Source organism: Prinia subflava, chromosome 12 (genome assembly GCF_021018805.1).
Source record: "Prinia subflava isolate CZ2003 ecotype Zambia chromosome 12, Cam_Psub_1.2, whole genome shotgun sequence".
In the NCBI taxonomy this organism is placed as follows: Eukaryota; Metazoa; Chordata; class Aves; order Passeriformes; family Cisticolidae; genus Prinia; species Prinia subflava.
Genome location: NC_086258.1, coordinates 15645987 through 15666017, shown reverse-complemented (window position 1 = coordinate 15666017; position 20031 = coordinate 15645987). Strand labels below are relative to the sequence as shown.

The window sequence follows — 20031 nt, the reverse complement described above, 5'->3', positions numbered from 1 at the left end:
GCAGCCCCCTCCGTCCTCCCTCAGCCCCTCTGCCCTCCTGCTCGCCCAGCCCGTGCCGCTGGTGGCCACATCCCTCCTGCCGCGGGGTGGGTGAGGGTCCGTGCCCGTCCCGGGCTCGCTGGGCTGCCAGGGGTGGCCGTGCTGGGTCCCTGGAAAGCACAGCCCCTGTGAAAGCCCGATGAACCCCTAGCTCAACTGCTCAGGAGTTAAAGGAGGAGGAACATTGCTGCGGATGGCATTCTTAGGGGATAAAGTTTTATGTATCATTTAGAAATATTTTAACTGGCTTTTCTAAGCTTTAATTGCTCGTTTCTGCAGCACATCAAATACTACAGGGGTTTGGAGTGTGGTGTGTGGGTGTGTGTTAATTTTTTACCATGATTTCTGTTATTTCAGACAAAAAGCAGACAAATTATGCTTTTAAGTCTTGTAAAAGGACATGTTTGAATTTTGCAGTTCAGCTCATCCAAGGTTTATATTTAAAAGACACTATTTTATCAATGATTGATAAAAGAACAGTGCACCAGATGTATTTAATCAGCCACTCTGTCTCTGAAAGCATTCATGTACTTTTGACTCCCTTTCCAGGGTGAAATCCTAGCCTCACAGAAATTAATAGCAAAACTTCCACCACCTTCACAGGGGCCAGGATTTCATCCTGTGTATCCTTAAGAAGTGCCCAGTGATGGAGACCCTGCCAATGGTTCTTCTCCTCCAGATAAATCAACCAGGTTCTGGAAAAGCTCTACAGCTTTATGCAAGAAACTGTCACTTTTTTCCCCCAACTTGCTGGTGTTCAAATACATCAGCATTTGAGCAGAAATGACAAACAAACTGGATCTGAGGGGAATTTCATTAGGCAGGATCTCTTGGACCAGTGTCTGGTCCTTCCCAATGCAGACAGCCATGTCTGGAATATCTTTATTAGATTTGACAAGTTCCACCTCAAAAAACCCAGGTTTCCTACTCCTCCTGTTGGAGACTACAAGCATTATTCTGCTGATATCTAGGAACTTTGTTTATAGCTGCATGGATTCATAGACAATTATCCATGGACAAGGAAGCTTTTGGCTGAAGCAGATATTCTTTCTTTTGGCAATTAACCCTCCAGTGCCCTAAGAGGGAGAAATTAAACTCTCTCAGGCTTATTTTCAACCATTTTTTCAAATCTCTTACCAACTTACTCCATAGAAGTGCAAGTATTTTCCTGGCCTACTACAAATACTAACATTTCATAATTTTCTTCTGATTGTCCAGAATGTCTAGTTTTTTTCTCCAGTATCAGTTTCATTTTTCACTTTATATCAGAAATTCTTACTGCTAGCACATGTGTGCATGACCTAAATTTCACCCCATTCCTATTACATCAGTTCCTCTCTAGTCCTTCCAGTCTAGTATTTGGTTCTCCTACACTGGCAGAGAACCTCCCTCCCACCCATAGCTCCACTAGTACATTCTTATTTTTCCATGCCAACTTCATTACTGAAAGTATTACATAAAACACTGAAAGTTTTACATAAGGTATCTCACAAAACTGATTTTTAGGAGCTATTCTAATACACATAAACAAGCACCAAAGCTGGGCTTAGAATTCATGTTTCTGTACAAATAACTGCCCTAACAGCAGGCTTAAAAGTCAGATACTCTCCTAGACGTCATGCAATTCTTCCTTCTTGCTGTGAAGCATAAAAGCTGCAATGAAAAGCGAGGGGAATGACGTCTCCTCTAGTGCTGAGAGATCAGTGGGCTCTCCCCTAGAAGGATTTAAAGGCACTGAAGGGTTTAAAACAACTTGGGCACCAACCCTCTGGCCTTTTAAAAAAGGGGATGACTGACTACTCCTGCCTTTTAAGGTCCTGCTGTGTTCTGAGCACAGCTCTCCAAGGATGTAAGGAAAGAAGGACCAGGCGCACCCGGAGCAGCACGTTCTGCACCTGGAGAAATTCAGAGCAAACAGCTGAGGAAACCTCAGGGCTGAGCAACAGCTGCAGTGAGGGGTTACAGGTTCACAGTTTTGGACTGCCAGGGTTCACTGATACACACATCCCCTTTAGGACCTGCCCTAAATGACAAAATCTCCTCCTTGGGGCCTAAACACAGCTGCTCAGAGGGAAGTGCAGCCCGAAAGCTGGGCTGATAAGCAAGAAGCATGTGTGATTCTGGAACCCATGGCACCTACTGAGAGAGCAGTTTTGCTCCTAAATTGAGCAATGCTGTTGCTCTGGCGACTGAAACACACTTGCAGTATCTCATGGCTTCCTCTGAGTTTCCAGCAGTCTCCTGGGCCTTAAAAGCACAGCAAACAGTGACTCACTAATCTGGCAAAGTACAATCATTTGTGGGCTCCCTATTCAATTAGTTTTTCTTGCCTTTTCCCTAACCCTCCACTGAATTTTCCTTTTATTTTATCCCTAAGCCCACACACAGACACAACATATCAGTTTACTGCATCTCCTGAAACTTTCAGAAAGCGCCCTTTCAATGTGTTTAATATATTATAAATCATCCTTACCATGCCATGCAGTGTATGTGATTTGTGATGAGGAATGGAGTCCAAAAGGAACCCAAAGCCAGTTAAGCCAGAGAAGCAAATAATTTCACCTAAAATGCTGTAGCTCCCCTCTCATTAACACAGTTTACAGCCCACTTGGTTGATGGCTGTGCAAACCAGCCTCTCTGTGGGTAATCAGGCTCATGAAATGGATTTGCTTATAACAACTGTGAGAAACCTCTTTGGTGGCTGGGAATATGGAAAGGAATTTTCTTTGAACTCTACTAGGACTTTGGTCAGCATCAGTTACCCTGCTGTTCATGTGAACTTTGGTACTGCCTTCCTCGACTTTCACTTAATCTTCCTGCAGTGCAGAAGAAGACAGGATATCTGGAACTGAAAACAATTATTCTTATCTCCTACTGCTTTCATAATTATATCTGAAGAGCTGCGTTCCTTGTGTGGACATGTGCTTTTAATTAGCAGAGGGATGCATCACACCACCAGAAGCCAATTCCTGAACCTTGCATAAGTTGGTTACAGAATCTCTGACTCTTCAGCCACCGTGGCAGCTTTCTGGCCAAGTTGGGGGAAGCCTGGGAACAAACTCCAGGCACTGTAATTTCACCATAACCAGGATTTTTGTTAAGAGACTATTGCAGTAGGATGCAGCAGATTCAGCTGAGATTTAAGTTCAAAATGGGAATGATCTTTTTTCTTGGTTCTCCACCTGCACTGAGTAACCCAAAGAATTTACAGGGCTCAAAGACATGAAGGGAAATGCAGACAAAAAGCTGAAAAAGTGATTTGTCCAAGCTAGTGGATAGTGTCAAGAGACATTTTCATTTCATTTCCTTCCCTTCTCAGTAGGTAGAGTATAAAAAGCATACACTGTTCCCTTTGCAAATGGTCTGTCTGATAAACATGGAGCTTTTCAGCCAGCTGTTATTGACTCTCCAACAGTAGAAAGAAAATTATGAGTTTTAAACTAAGCTACACACAGGGCACTGTCTGATGAGTCTTTCTTTGTCCTACTTCACTACCATCCTTAGGACTAAATTTATACACAAGATCTATCTAAAATACTGCACAAGGTTAAAATACACAGCTTTTCTCCTACATGTTAGATTATTTCTTTGAAATTTACAGTAAGTCGAGTGCCTGACCTACAGGGTAGTTAAAAAAGAAAAAAAAACCCAAACAATTATTGCAGTAAGACCCTGTTCCCACAAAAGAGAGCTTTTCATACATATCATCTGCTTTGGCATCACCTGCTAAAGGAAATGTTTAGAAATATTTCTACATCCATGTAAACAAGTTAAGAAAGTAGAGGGTGTGGTAGTGATAAACATTTACCAAATCAAGTCAAGATCTAAACAGGCTCTCTTATCTTTTGAATGAGTCATTTTAGGTCATGCAGGTAGTGGTGAAATTCCTTCTTTCCAACAGTGAAATTTAAAATTACCCCCCTTTCCTCAGAGCCAGGTAAATAGGTGGCACCTCTTTATTTCCAGTTTATTTGCATTGGGAGTATGTTACTTTCCATAAAAACTGTGGCTAAAAGATGTAAATCAAGAGTAAATATGACCAAATGAAAGAGATGGCTCTGACACCAGGAGTCCAGTGTAATAAACTATCTACCAAAGGTAAAACATAGTATCAGAAGGCAGAAAAACAGCAGCACTCCAGTTACTCTGAATCCTCTTCTATTTGGGTGGAACTCTTGAAACTAGATACTCGATACAGAAACAGTCATAGTTTGGGGTTAAATTCAAAAAGACCATTATAAACCAGCATTTAATGGCCACTTATGACATCTGACAGCTCAAGCAGTGCATGTCTTGTGCTAGTTCTTCGTAAAAATCACCCTAGGTGACCCTCCCTGCCTAAATACTTAGGAATAAAAAATATACTTAATATATAAAATATACTGAATATACTTATTATACTTAATATATAAAATATATAAAGGTTTTGATGTAGCAGACAGGCTATATTTTCTGTGTATTCTAAAAATGTTGAAAAAACAGATTTCCCTTTGACTCATACAAGAGAGGAGAATACAGACTGCATTAGACATGCATGGCTGTGATGGGAGATGATGTTGTTACTTCTCAGCTTTTTTGGATGAAGAATCTTCTTCTTGCAACTGCGAAAGTCATGAAACAATTTGTGAGAAAGGCTTTTACATGATGCAGTCAATAAAGCAGCAGCAGCTTATAATTGCTTTGGCTGTGTATACTAGAAATACAAATGTACATATTGTATAAATGGTAGGAGAGGACTATTCAGCAGTTTTGCAAAATTTTTGGAATTCACTGAGTAAAATGGAATTACAGTAGTATATAAATGTCTGCATAGGAGTTGAATCCATCAAAATCCCACATCTTTAGTTCATCTTCAAGAATTTCTGAAAGTGCACCAGTGCCACACAGAGACAGACAGAGGAAAACACAATAGAGCTGGGAACTTTCTCCCACACATGGACACCCATATCCAAAACAAACACTGAAAATCACCTGGGGCCTGAAAACATCAGTGTAGTATTCATTGCTGGTTTCACTTCTGGCCACATATGATTTTCTGATGCAGGAGTTGTCCAGTTTCCTGGATTTGTTCCACACCACAGAATTCATTGGATTACCCAGCATTGACTTCAGTAACAGAAAGGGAGGTGTTAGGGGGAATTCATACAGATTATTTCCATTCTAAAAAACAGGTGGAAGATTTAGGTACATTAATGCCACTGTTAGCCCAAACCAGCAGGTTGCCTTGAGGGATATTTCCCACTCAGATCAGCAGCAGCTAAATAAAATCATAAAATCCTGAACTCACCCCAGCCTGGAGTCACTACCCAGCAGGGAAGATTCTAAAGGACTCGGGTTCAAACTTCAGCTCCTATCCCTAAGGCAAGGGCAATACATGGAAATACAAGTGATAAATAATAACACTTACGTAAACTTACATGAAAACAGAAAATAAACTCTTAGAACAGCTTGTGCTCTGTTAGTAATCGCCACTCCTTATTTACCAAGAAAAAAGGTCACATAATAATGCCTTTTTTGAAAGATTTTGTCCCTAGAGTGGCCTTATGAGATAAATATCTTTTTCTGTGACAGTGCTGGGGAAAGAGGGAGTGGTCAGGCAGCTCAAGCCAATTTACTGATGCCATGCAGACAACCATATAATGCAAAACATTGACCCTAAAATAATAGGCAACACTGAGCTGTGATCACTTCAGTCCTTTTGCACAAACAAGGACATCATGTAATCTCACAGGCACGTGTCCTTGTTGCATTTTAAAGATCATTTCTTGACTCCCAACTCCTCCTTGTCCATACTGGGTCAGAGTCACCTCTGTGCAAACAGGAGCCACAAGCTCTTTCAGTTTCACTGAGCCCTACTTCAGAGAATGAATGGGACTTAAAAGGGAGACAGCAATCTGATAAAAGCTTTGCAGTAAAGAAATATTTCTGCAAGAAAAACTACATTAGTCTCACCTCCAGGCCACTGCCTCATATTCCATTTTAAAGACCAATTGCTCAGCTGGGTGGGCAGCACAGCTTCACTCAAGGCAACTTAGCCAAGAAATTACTCATAAGATATCAGCCATAAGAAATGTATTGCCTTGATATTTTGGAGAACCAACTGAGCTGAGAGCATGCCATTTTAATTAATGTTTAAAGAAAGAACAAAAACAAGCCAAAATATTTATACCTATTGTATAAATATTAGTAATAATAATACACATAATATTACTACCAAAAAAAATGAAAGAACTGAAATGTTTGCCTAGCAGTCTCAGTGGGGAGGTGAGAGCAGGTAAGATATGAGCAGATATTTATTATCATTGCTGATATTATTTTATAAAGATGGTACAGGTCAAGTTCTGGCATCAGATTTACACACTGAGAGGAAGTTTGTGAGATACAATCTTGCCTGTCACAGCTACTCTTTAGCTAATATAAAATAAATCATAAATACATATCACTGCTCAAGGAGCTGGGCAAGGCTAAGACTCAGAACAATCAGTGTCCAGAGCTGGGAGCTTTGAACTTCCTATATAAGAAGGTTTCAAAAAATAAAAGAAGTTTTTTGTCTCATGATAAGAGGACTCAAGTCATGATTTCTGTCTCCCTACCATCATGTAAAGCTTGCCTTCTGCCAAAATGCTGCCTCCAAAAGTTTTCTGGACTGTGCAAGGATGAGGGTCAGGCTGTATGTCTAAACCAGTCAGCCAGAAATCCTCATGCTCTGCTTGCAAACCAATTGACTGGAACTGGAAAGGACAGCTGACATAAGTGAACTCTTTGTCAAAGAGCTCAGCCACTTGGCAGGGAAGTTAGAAACACTACATTATTCCAGCCTTGCACAGAGGTTACCACCAAATACATTGGGCGCTGCTGCCGGTTTAGTAGGCTTGATGACGTCCCACTGCTCAGAGCTGCTTGTTTTATTCTCAAGACACAGCGTTCAGCAGGAAAATCCCACAGGAATTAGCAGAATAAAGCTGTAATGAAAACAGATTTACAGCTCTCAGGAGAAAACCTGCCGTTTTGCAAGTTTTGAAGGCCTTAATGCTTTGGCAGAGTTTGATAGGTGGTGTCACTGCAGAGCTGAGTTTGATAGGTGGGGTCACTGCATTGCAAGGTGCAAAATGTGTCCCTGCCAGGGGGTTTCTCCTGCCAGGGGATTCCTCCTGCCTGGGAGCTCATCCCAGTGAAAGTTTTCTGTCCCCTTCCATCCTGCCCACTGCAGTGCAGCCCTGCCATGGGCCAGAGGCTGCTGCCCCTGCTCTTTGCCAGGCTGCCAGCCCTCGGGGGGCTGTGCCAGGGCCACACTCACCTGCCAAGCGCTGTATGGCAGTTACGGGTTCTTTATATAATACTGTCATCTGTACAGTCCATAAGGAAAACTGCCTTTCAAAATGTGAAGACACACAAACACACGCGCCCACAGTGTTCAACCTGTGTCCTTAGGGAACACCCAAAAGGAAAGCCCTGACCGTCTCACCCACGGAACCTGTCCCCGTCCTGGCAGCAGGCTAATGTCACACACACTGAAAGGCCACCGAGACTGAAATGTCACCAGCACCGAGCCCCCGCCTCACGGGCGGCGCACGGAGCGCACCTGCCGGGCAGGGATGCGGACCCGCCGCGTTCCCCCAGCCCCCCGAGCCCTCTCCCCGGCCCGCAGGCTCGGCGGGGCCCGGCCGCGGGGCGGAGCGGGGCGGGCCGGACCGGGGCTGTGCCAGCCCGGGGCCGCCGGGGATGGCGGGCCCGCCGCAGGTGGAGGAGCCCTTATCGCGGGGCTTCTCGGAGGAGCAGTTTCGGGCCGCCTGCCGGGAGCTGGAGCAGCCGGCGCCGGCCGCGGCGGGGCCCTGGCAGCTCCTGGTGGAAACCATGGGCGTGCGGATCTACCGGCTGTACCAGGAGGTGGGCGGGCTCCGGCAGCGCGGCCCGGGCGGACGGGGCGGTGGTGACGGGGACAGGGGCGGTGGGTGAAGGGGGCGATGGTGAAGGGGACGGGGGCGGTGGTGAATGAGGCGGGGGGCGATGGTGACGGGGACAGAGGCGATGGTGAAGGGGACGGGGGCGATGGTGACGGGGGCGGTGGGTGACGGGGGCGATGGTGAAGGGGACGGGGGCGATGGTGACGGGGGCGATGGTGACGGGGGCGATGGTGAAGGGGCGGTGGGTGAAGGGGGCGATGGTGAAGGGGACGGGGGGCGATGCTGACGGGGGCGATGCTGACGGGGACGCGGGGCCCGCACTGCCCGCCCGCAGCCGCCGGTTCCCCGCACAGGCCCGGGCTCGGTTTCTCCAGGCTCGCAGAAAGCGGCTTTCCTGCTAATGCCATTAAGTGCTGATGGGAAAGCTGCCGGGCCGCAGTGACCCGCGCTCCGTGCTGGGGACCGAGCTTTGAGCAGCTGGAAGGGAATTGCCGGGGTGTTGGATGTGCCACCTCTCGAGCCCCCTGGGAGGGGTTTGTGACAGGGGGAGCGTGTCCCTGAACATCTGTCCCTGAACATTTGTCCCTGAACATCTGCTCCGGAGCGCTGCCCGTGTCACAGCATCCCGCTCTCCAGGGACCCTGCCCCTGCCTGCCTCTCTCCAGAGCTCCCGTCACTCTGAGTTTCCACCGTTCTCCCTTCTAAAATCAGGAGATGGTTCAGAAATGGTTGGAATGACATTTTCTCCCCTTTTGGGGGGATTAACTTCTTTGAAGAACTTCAGTAGTTTAGGAACTGGCTTGTGATTGATAGTGTTTCCATTCTGACAGATTTATTATTTTTTACTGACTTCTAAATCCATATATAAATATATATATAAAATCCTAATTTTAAACCGAGTGATCGTAGTTTCCTCTCAACTCCTTCTGGACTTCATGCTGTTCTTTGCATGACAATTTTGTAGAAGATGAGTAGCTTAAGCTTCTTGCTCACATTACTCTTTTCTGGTACTTCAAATCTTCATCTTCTAGAGTTGGTTTTTGAAGGTGAGGAAAAGAAGAAAATTCATCTAATCACTAACAGAGTGTTGTATAATCCTTCTCTTCCTTTCCTTGGGAATGCTTGGATTTTATTTCTACACTGTATGTTTGAAATACTCTCATTGTTTTAATTTAGTCTTGAACTCATACTAACAATGGTACAAACATTGCTCTATAGGCACAGATGGAATTGCCATATGTTGAAAGTAACATTAAAACAGAACATATCCTGCACCACACCCCTTTCTGAAAGAAAATAGCTGATAAATATTCAAGGCAGATATAAGAGTGCATTGTATGTAAGCATTTGTAAAGCATTCTTGCTAAAGTGTGCTTCTGAAGTATCCCAGCCTGTTGTGTAAGCATAACTAACTTGCCACAAGAATTTAATGCTTGTGGTAAACCTCAGTGTGGGCACGATTTAATCCAAACTGGCCACTGGAGATGAAAAGGGGACTGCATTTGTGAAGAAAGCTGCTACTTCTGGAATTCCTGATGAAGTAAAAGGGTACTGGTGTAAGGGAAGGAACAGCCACTGTGCAGGGCAGGTCAGCCTGGCTGGATTTAAACTTTCATGTATAGATCAAAAAGTTGAGAGGTTAAAGACTGAATCTTGCATTGTTTTTTGAACACTTGCTTTCACAGCTCTTGAGCATATTTGTAATTTTTGCCCCACCTAACTTCCTTCAGCTGCTCTCCATGCAGTGTACCTCCCTTTCCTGTGTGACTTTTCCTCCTCATTCCGTTTCCACAGGAATCAGGACTTTATGAATATAAAATCTTTGGTGGTCTTGCTGACGTTCCCCCAAAATTGTGTGCAGATGTCTACATGGACTTGGATTTCAGAAAAGAGTGGGATCAGTATGTTAAAGGTAAGCTCATCTAGGCAGGGTAAAAGCAAGCTGGAGTCCACATTGGTTGTTCCACTAAAACTTTCCTCAAAGATATTTTGAAGTTACTGCCTCCAAAGATTTTTGGGATAAGATTGCTCTCTGCAAATATACAAATAAACACTGATATGGAATCACTAATGTCTCAACAGTATTTATCTTTCCTCTGGAATGAATTCTTTCCATGTTGGTGAAAGCATATGATTGGCATCACTGGTTATGCTGGAGCACCTTGTAATTTCTAGTTGTAATGCTTAGGTTAAATTTTAGTAGCTGTCTTGGGGAGGTGGTGCCTTTTGAGCATCTTTGCATTTGGCAGTGGAGCAGTGCTTCATAGAAGAGCAGGTTGGAAGGGACTTCTGGGATCATCTGGTCCAAACTTCCCTGGTGAGAGCACAGTCAAGACAAAATGGCCCAGCACCCTGTTCAGCTGAGTCTTAAAATTTGTCCTTGGGGAGATCATTTCAAAGGCTGATTGTTCTCATTGTGAAATTTTTTCCTCAGCTTCCACCAGTTTGATGCATGATGGAATATCTTTTCCTGAAAGCATTGGTTGTTCTTGGCACCTTTTACAGTCAGGAATGGGTGTATCGAGAGAATACGTGGTAACTTCAGGCTTTTACAGAGAAAGGAATAACTAAATTAGTTACATTTATTTAATGTTGTCTTTGAAAAAGGGCATTGAACCTGAATATCCATATGGTGGTAAAACATCTTAAGTCAGCAGTAACAAGGTAAGGGTTCAGCTGATGCAGACATCCAGTAATCCATTTATTTTAAAGATTAAAAGGGGAGCCTTTTCTTTTTAAGCCTGTGCTTGAAGTCAGAGCAGGCTGTGAGTCAGAGCAGTCAGTGCTGCTATGCCTATTATGGATAGAATGGACTTCTGATCTCTTGTGTGATGCTAAATGAAATCAGATTATTAATTAAAATGCACTGTATTCTGCTTTGAAGTGAATGCAGGTGGGATGTGGTTTACCTATTGTGTAGGTATGAGGTAGCTAATAACAGTTGTAATGGTCTCTTTAAAACAGTTTCATGGTGCCTTTGAAAAAGGAAATCTCTGTGGTTAGACATGAAAGTAAAGTGAATAACCCAATGCTCCAGTGACCTCTGGTGGAAAACATAAAATGTTGTGGATTATTGAAACACCAGGTGCATCCAGTGGTGCTCCAGCTGCAGAAGAGGAGAAGCTGTTTCCGTGGGAAAGTATCTCCCATCTGGGGCACTGTTCTTGCCTTATCAATGAGATTATCAGTTTATTCTGGCCTCACTTTGAAAAACCTGGCTCCGGAGGATATAGAGTACCTCAGGCACAAGTCAGTTCTCAAGGAAGAAAAGACCACTGTGACTGTTGAGGTGAAGCACCTTTCTGGATCACACTCTCTTCACTCCAGCAGTCCACCCTGGCTTGGCCCTATGGCTTGTCAGGTCCATTGCCCTCACAGTGGCAGCTGATGGACTGGAGATGGATTTTCAAACTCAGTTATGTGGGCTGAATAGAACTCATTTCTCTCCTTCATGCCAGACTACTCTCTGACTGAGTCATTGCCATGTTTTAGGCACTATTCTTAGGTTACTTTCTTTCCATGTTCTGCTGCCTTCTGATAGGAGTTTCCAGGCAGACTGAAGGTGGTGTAATGAAGGCTCATAAGCTGCTCAGGATCCTAGTTTGCATGTATATACTGCTGTGAAATTCCTGACAGCTTTTCCAAAATTCATTAATCCCGCATGCAAGATGTCTTCAGATGTCTTTCTGTATGAAGATGTCTTTCTGTAGAAAGCTGCACTCATCCTAGTTCCATCTTAACTCAGTATAAGTTACAAGGGCAATGACATGCCTGTGAAAAAGCACATTGCACTTGTGACTTAGAATTGTGCAGAACATGCACAAGTGAGAGAAAAACGTTGAGATGAAAGGCTCTGAATGAGCAAACTTTTGGAAAAGAAATTTGGCTGTGCTTCCCCCAGAATTGTTCTGCTTTTATTGTTCTGGGTTTTTGTTTTGTTTTGGGCTTTTTTGTTTGTTTGTTTTTCCCCCAATTAATCCAATAGCCACAGAAAAAGAGTCAACTTATTTTTGTGTATTTGATTCCTGAACAATCCCGGTTGGATACAGAACTTCTTAATGCCTCTTACTGCTAAAATTCTACATACATAACAATTTTGACATCATTTTGACATTTTACATGCATGTAAAATGTGTTCATGTCAGAAATCTGAGCAGTTCTTGATGCCATCTATATTTCTGTTGCAGTAGAAATTAAAAATATCTAACAGTCTTCTTCTTTCAACCATAGAACTGTATGAGGAAACATACGATGGTGAAAAAGTAATCTACTGGGAAGTGAAGTACCCTTTTCCTCTCTCAAACAGAGATGTATCCTTTCAAGCTTTTGTTCCTTTTGCACTTTTTGCCACTTGGTCATCCAGGAATCCCAACAATGATCTGATTCCATCACTCTGCTGCACTGATCTAAGATCCTGCAGTCCTCCTGTCACATGAGTATATATGGCATAGGAGGAGTGTGGGTGTCTCTTCCCACACAGAGCTAGAGCTCACATAGCTGAATTACTGCTCTGCAGGATTGAGTCCTGTAGGGACATGAGAAATAACTTGAAGGAGCTGCTGTTTGTGATGGAATTCACTTGTCAACTCCTCATCCCTCAAAGTGACATTGTTTTGACGTGCCTCCTCAACTTGCAATGCAGTATGTCTATATTCGGGAATGCCGGGAGATGGATGTGGATGGCAGGAAGATCTGGGTTGTGTTAGCAAAAAGTGTGGCTGTTCCTCAGTGCCCTGAAAAGCCTGGTATTATCAGAGTTAAAAGCTATAAACAAAGCCTGCTAATTGAAAGTGATGGCAAGGCTGGATGTAAAGGTAAGAGGTCAAGAAAATGTGACAAGTCATATAGCCAGGGAATGTATGCATTAGCAAAACATACAAAGAGGGGGACTGGAAATTTTAAGCCAATGGTTACTTTAAAATGAATTAAACCTTTGGAAATGTCCAGTCAGTGCACTACTGTGAAAAATCTTTTTATTTAGCAGCTGGGCTGGGTGGTTAAGAATAGTTCTACTGACCACTTCCTTCTGCCCTCCCATCCCACCACCAGTCTGCACCTCTTTTCCTGCCAGACAGTTCAGCTGGGGAGACTCTGCTGCAATTTTCTTAACTCAGCAATGATTCAAGTATTGTGTTTGACAGATGTACAGATTAAAGGGTTTGCTGAGAGCTTGACTCCTGTCTGAAATTAGTCTTTTAAAGGCAGCCTTATTTTATAAGACAGGGTGCCATAAGTTGTTTGCAATAATCTCAGTTTCTGTTGTGGCTCTGTCAGCTTCCCAGAGGTTGACTAGGAATGCCTGTATTTACTTCACATTTCACTTCAGGACAAGTTGACTTATTTTGTGCAGAATTTAGAGCAGAGTTGTTGTAGTTGGTGCTTCAGTCTTGCTCTGGGAGCTTCTGTCACAGTCTGTTAGAGCTGAGTCTCAGGTAACTGCCTGGTAACTTCTCTCTCCTCTCTAGTCTGTATGTACTATTTTGATAATCCTGGTGGCAAGATTCCATCCTGGCTGGTCAACTGGGCTGCCAAGGTAAGAAAAGGTTACTGACAATGATCTTTGGCTAATCTGTTTCAAACAACAAATTCACTGCAGTCATACCCATCTTTTATGTGTTGGGCAGAATTAATTTTTTCTGAAACATGTATCAGCCTTCCTAGCTTTTACACAGTCCTATATTTACAATCTCACTACTGTATGCTCTCATGACAATAGTCCTAATTAATTTGCTTATTTTAATTCCTATCAAATTCCTTTGGTTTGTCAACCAGGCAGGTAAATTTCTGCAGCAAACCCCAAATAATCTGTGTTTCAGAGCATATATGAATAGCCTCAGGACAAGCAAACTTCAATAATGCAGTTTGTTCCTGAAGTATTCAAGGAATGGATGGATGCTGTGTACCAGATCTTAGACTTGTATCTTAGATAATTGTATATTAGATCTTAGAACTGTATCTCTTTGAAGATCTTGATCTATATAATAGGAATTCTCTTTTTGCTTATAGTTTTTATTGATTTCATTATGCAAGGATAACTTGTCTGCCTTTCTCTTTACAGAGTGGTGTACCTGCTTTCCTGAAGGACATACAGAAAGCTTGCCTTAAGTATTCTAAGAGCACATAGGCGTTGATATTGATCTCGTTTGATTCATAGATCTCTGCTCTTATAGGAGCAGCCATTACATATTACCCTGGCTACAATCTACCTCTAATATTGGAAAGAATCTTATTTTAGTTGAGTTATGTCTTGAGATTTATTAGATTTTTTTTTCCATCTCCACGTGAAGAGCTGTCCACTGGCAAGGTAACACCACCATCAGCTGCAGCTTTTGAGAGTACTCCAGTTTAGCCTTGTTCCCCGTGCTTTGCTTATGCTGGTTGTCAGGTGTCATCTAGAGGAGTTCTGTGATGGATGTGTCACATCCTTGCACAAGAGGCAACAATCTTACTAGAAAAATGTCTGAACTTGGACTGCAAATTGTCTGCATGTGTTACCCCTGGATCTGCCTTTGTTACCTTCCTCCTGAAACTCAGTAATGGAGCTTGAATTGCATAGGAGGAAATGCTTTTGCTACCTAAGTTTGTCATTCTTAAACTCTCTGCCTGGTATAAACCTAAAAAATGCTGAAGGATGAGGTAAATAACTAGAAATATGCAGTATGAACTGGAAGTCTGTGATGCTAAGCTCCCTTAAATCCAGATGTGAAATGATCAAGCCTAAGGCCTTGCATTCACAGCTCCACACTTCTGCATGAAAAGTAAAAACCCTTAGCTGTGTCCAGCTAGAAGAAAAAGGAGGAAGTGACTTCTTGAACATCTGATTTAAGGGGAACAAGTTTTATCTTCAGAGTCAGTAGCCTTACCTATCAGGCAGCTTGGATATCAACTTGAAACTGGAAGTAATTTTATACTGGGTGCTTGCACTGAATGTGGATGAGCTTGATGTGAAACTTGGGCTTGCTTGCATTTTTAAATTTCATGCTGATATAAAGAATGGATAGTGATGCACTAAAAGCTTAACTGATCAGGAAATTAAATTTCCAGCACCTTTTTTAGTGGGGGGAGGGGGGCAGGGAGCGCATAAAAGAATAAGGGGGCATAATTCTCAGGGATTTAAAATATTCTAAATTGTTCCTAAATCTAATCCTGTTTCTGAATAAGTCTGGTAATGGAATAGCTTTGTCTTGTTAAAAAATAAACAATTGAAATTATTGCCTTTATACTTTGTGTAAATACTTTTGCGTCCAATAAATCATTATTTTGTCCATGTAGTGTTCTTGTTCTGTCTCCTGGATTTAAGAGTGCCATGCTGGGCAGGTCACATGTGACAGGCTGATATTGTGAGCTGCCTTATTTTTAAAGGATTTTGAAAGAATAAGTTGGATTAGAACTAAGCAGGATTCTTGTGTTCTGACAGCAGTTCAGGCATTTTTCAATGTCTTTGACTTGGATTGAATATTACAGTGTTATACAACATGATATAACAAAATTTTAAAAAGGGACTATCTGAGGATGGATCTTCCTGGAACAATGATGCAAATTAATTAATTACCAGTTCTTTCTGAACAAAACTGAGCTCTCTGCCACAATACTCCAAAACTTACCTGTAATTGTTAATCTACCTTACAATTTGAGTTGAAATGTTTACAAGCAATGTGTACCTAGCGAGCTGAGTATGTGCACAGAGAGGACTCATGTACAAAAGAGGTCATTTTTTTGTTCTTTTTCTCCAGACAAACTATAATTTTGTTTAGTCTTTAAGGAAATGAAAGCAGGAGAAAGACTGAAAGCATTTTATAATCATGAATCCACTTTGTCTTAGTTACTTGTCACCAGGACAGAGTATCCCTGTGTGTGCAGTGTGCTGAGACACCGAGGCTGAGAGTTCAGGAGGCTGAATGGATCCATTGTCAGTGCACTGAAAATCTGATTTCCTACAGACCCCGCACTGAGTGTGTGGCACACACGGTCTCTGCTCACATATCCATGCTGAAACCATTGCACAGGCAGCTTCTTGTGCTGTGCACAACTTTCTAAATTAAAACACGTTTGATTAAACAGCAGATGCTAAAACCAGTTTTTCCACCGTTTACAAGCAACTAAGCAATGATGTGAGATGAAAGCAACATCAGATCTTATCTTTGGTTCCCTGTGGGCTTTTAAAGTAACATAAATATGCAGTGACACTTCAGTCTGGGTTACTACACCCAACTTGTATTACTAGGGAAGAAAAGTTCCAGCGTTGTGTCAGCTTCATATCTAAATGGAAGATTGTGACTAGTAAGAGTTGATATTTTCAGTCTTTGGATGAAAAGACATTCTTAAATAATTTTAGAGCATTATTAATGACTGATTAAATACTCATCTTCCATAAATTATACATATATCATGTCAGCCTTTATAGCTTGAGTAGGAATTTACCTGCAGTGAAAGTTGTTAAGTCACCACACATTTTGAATTCTGGTGCACAGGGTTATAACACATGAAACCCCCTTCTCATGCCATTTGTTAATGTAGCACTTCAAAGTTGGGCTTATTACCAGCCCAATTCATTATTTAGAAGAACAGAAGAACAAATCGTTGTGTTGATCCCACGGTGGACTTTGCTGTCCCCAGCCCAATGATGGACATTTCCAATTGACATTTACTGCTGAATACAATGTCCTTTACTGTCACATGCCTTCCCCTTTCCCTTCCCCTTTCAATACTGTGTCAACATTTGGGATGAGCCCAAATCCCAGGGTGTGATCTGACCCTCTGACATCGTAGCCCACTGAGCTACCAACCTGGCCCTGCTTCCTGCTCCAAAGGGAGCACAAACATCACTCTCAAGGATCATCTTCTGCCCATCTATTATTTTAATGTATTATAAAAATCTTGCATGGGTTCATGGTTGCCCTCCCAAAATACGTATTTGGATCTGTGGATCTGTATTTATGTGGGAATAGGAATTACTGCTTTTGGAATTTGTAACTGTTGAAATCAAAAAAAAAAATGCGGGGGAGGAATAAAAATTGGACTGAAATGACAGTAGTAAATATGAAATTGTGTTGGTCAGTGTTAAGCAAGGCAAGAGCATTCTGAAAACAGACTATGGTTTTTGTTTAAAATTATGTAATAAAGCATATTCAGTATATTTTATAATAAAATCTTCCATTTAAACAACAGGGCAGTTTTTCAGGGGCATTAGTATCTTTTTCCATTTAGCAGAGAGATATTTTGAAATATGCAAATTGCATGTTTTGGTTTTCTGGGCCAAGTAATGAAGGAACACAAATGTTTGCCTAAGTCCCAGGAAATGGGACTGTCTTCTGATTTGTAAAGCTGCAAAACTGTGTTAGTTTAGCCCAGTGGTACTAATGGAAACATGAAGTTCTTAGGGCATTCTAGATAAGATAACTTCAATTTTTGCTGTTTCCTGTTTTCTTCTGATATTTTGAAAGGCCAAAAAAAATATCTATTAGTCTGCATTGCTCCACCTTTTCCTTGTGCAGAGGTTCCAACTCAAATATTATTTTGTTTGGGAGTAAGTTTGTTGCTTACAGCTGCAAACAAGGAGGAAAATAAAAACAGTTCCTTTTTAACTCCTCAGAATGGGAGTTTCAGTAAAACACCTTCAATGGTTTCCCAGCAGAGATCAAAGGAATGAAATCCCAGCAGGCTTGGACTGTGGGGTCTATTTTTGGTAGTGAAACATCCACACAGTTCCTCTGCTTTACTGGGGATATCAGAGGAAATTGCAAATGCTGTAGAAGCTTATTCTGATGTCACAGGCTTTTAGGTGGGTTAAAAGGACAAATATTGAGCCTTTCACTTTGGATTCCACTCTGTCAGTTGCTGTTTATCAAGCAAAATCGTGTTTTTGTCTACCTCACCTACATTGTCCCACAAACAGCAATTACTTTTTTTCAAGTGTTGGGGAAATCTGTAATATGGTAGACTACATGAATAAATAAGTTCTAACTTTTCACTTGGTTTTAAAACATACATTAAAAATAGTTATTGGATTTGTTTCGAATGCAAGTACAAAATACTTAAGCTTTCCCCACCTCATTTTCCTCACCCTTTTTAATTATTAATTACTAAAAATAAAGTGGAGCTAGAGAAAGATGTTAAGAAAGATACAGCAGCAAGGAAAATAAATCTTCAGCTTTGGGCAGAAAATGGGCACAATGCTCCAATTGTCATCAAAAATGAGGAAAATAGTATTTTTACTTTTGTGAAATAATTTAACCTTTTTCAACTACTATCAGCATTTTCCACTGCTGCAGAGCAGTTAATACTCTGGATAAAACAGAGGCAAAGTATTAAACCTGCAGAAGCAAATAACCCCCTCCTCCTCTCACAGCTGTGTGGCATGGGCAGCACTTGACACTCATCCCTTCTCACACTGCTTAAGGAGTTTTAACGCTGGCTTTGCTCCAAATCTCTACTTCCTTTAGAAGGAAGGAATCCTTTGGAAGGATCCTGCCTCCTTTCCCCTGGATGGATTCTGCCTGTGATGAAGGGTGGCTGCACAAGGTACAGAAATATCCATCTCTTCAAAGTGTTGATGATGCTGCCTCATAAACTTGGAATGAATTGGAGCACCACAGTGTGGGAACCAAAAGGGCACTGCAGGGTAGAAATAAATATCTGTAGTATTACCCAAAATTTGGCTTCAGTAGTTACCCAGAGACACGACCATGTCTGCAGGGAATACGATCGTTACTTAATGGACTTCAGAGAGCAGATAGTGATAATTTGAGGATGCTGACAAACAAAACTGCCGTGTTCTGATCCAGTGGGTGATGTTCTAAATTGGCAGCCTGGTTGTCTTACTGCATGACCTTGCATCCGCCAGCCTGGTGAGTCAGCTGGCAGCAGGATCACTGACTCTGGAATGTGGCACGGGGGAAGGAAAGCAGAAATACCTCGGCACAGAAAGGCATGCATGGGAAGTAACTGAGGGCAAAGCAGCACCTGGAAAAGGGCAGTAAATAGAGCTCAGTAGTGAGGAAAGACTACAGGAAACTGGGTACCCAAACACAGGAGAGCCAGGAAGGAATATCAAAGCATTTGCAAAGGGCCACAAGTACCATGTGACATCAAGGGCACCACCGGGCACACAGTGCTCACTGGTCTGTGCAGGGACAACAGGAGCAATGCAGACACAGTACCTTTTTTTTTTTTTTTAATCTGAGAAGTCACATCAGCATTTGGTTTCCTTTTTCCTGATACTTTCCTGAAGCTTTGGAAAAACACTGGGAAAAAAAATGAAAAAACAAATTTTATTTAGCTATAAAAAACCAAGTGCTTTCCTAATTCATGCTATTCAGAGACTAAAGTGCATTTCTAACACTTTTGTATATGAAGAAAAAATAGGATCTGGCCATCACTGAAGAAAGCACTGAGGCAGACTCTGAGTTGGGACTCTCAGTTCCTAGGAAGGACCTCACTCAGGTTTATGTGAGAATCATCCACAGAGGTAAATTCTGCTGCAAATATTATACATAATTTTTACCATGCAGTTTTACTGTCTCAGTGAATTGAATCAGAAACCTCAATGCACTACCTTTAAAATCTCATTAAATCCCTCCTTACTCCAACACATATGTGTGTACACAAAACACATCCCATGTGGTCACAGGCATCTTTGAATATTTGTTTACTGGTGCCCTAGCTGTGAGTACTGCAAAAATGCTCAAAAACCAAGTACACCCTGAGATCTGGCAGCTGGAAGTTTGAAGTCTCCCCCAAATAATTAAACTCAGCAAAACGATGAACTGCCAACCTTGTTCTTAGATATATTAATTCCTGTAATAAATGCCAATTACTCGCTTTGTGATTTTTGGAAATTTAATAAAAATAATAATGGTTATATAAAAAAATTAGTAATACACATACAATAATAAAAGTTAAACAGTTTAGAGTAGGACAATTTATGAGACAGTAAGAGCAAAGAAGGTAGCCCGGGACTACTGTCCCCCCTCCCTTCTACACAAAGGTTAGGAAGGAGAAGGGCCCAGAACAAAGAGAAGTTTTCTTTTTTAAGCCCTCGGTTTATGACTATTCGTATCTTACATAAAACAAGTCATTTTCAGCAGTT

The 20031-nt window shown here is 42.1% G+C and overlaps 1 protein-coding gene across 1 annotated transcript; it reads left to right on the top strand.

Moving 5' to 3' along the window:
- Window positions 1-7742: 7742 nt before the first annotated feature.
- PCTP (phosphatidylcholine transfer protein) lies at window positions 7743-15206 on the top strand. Its single transcript, XM_063409039.1, has 6 exons — window positions 7743-7926; window positions 9738-9855; window positions 12174-12253; window positions 12586-12757; window positions 13409-13476; window positions 14002-15206. Exons 1-6 carry the CDS (start codon window positions 7762-7764, stop codon window positions 14065-14067), a joined length of 669 nt encoding a protein of 222 aa, XP_063265109.1. The 5' UTR covers window positions 7743-7761; the 3' UTR covers window positions 14068-15206.
- Window positions 15207-20031: the final 4825 nt, after the last annotated feature.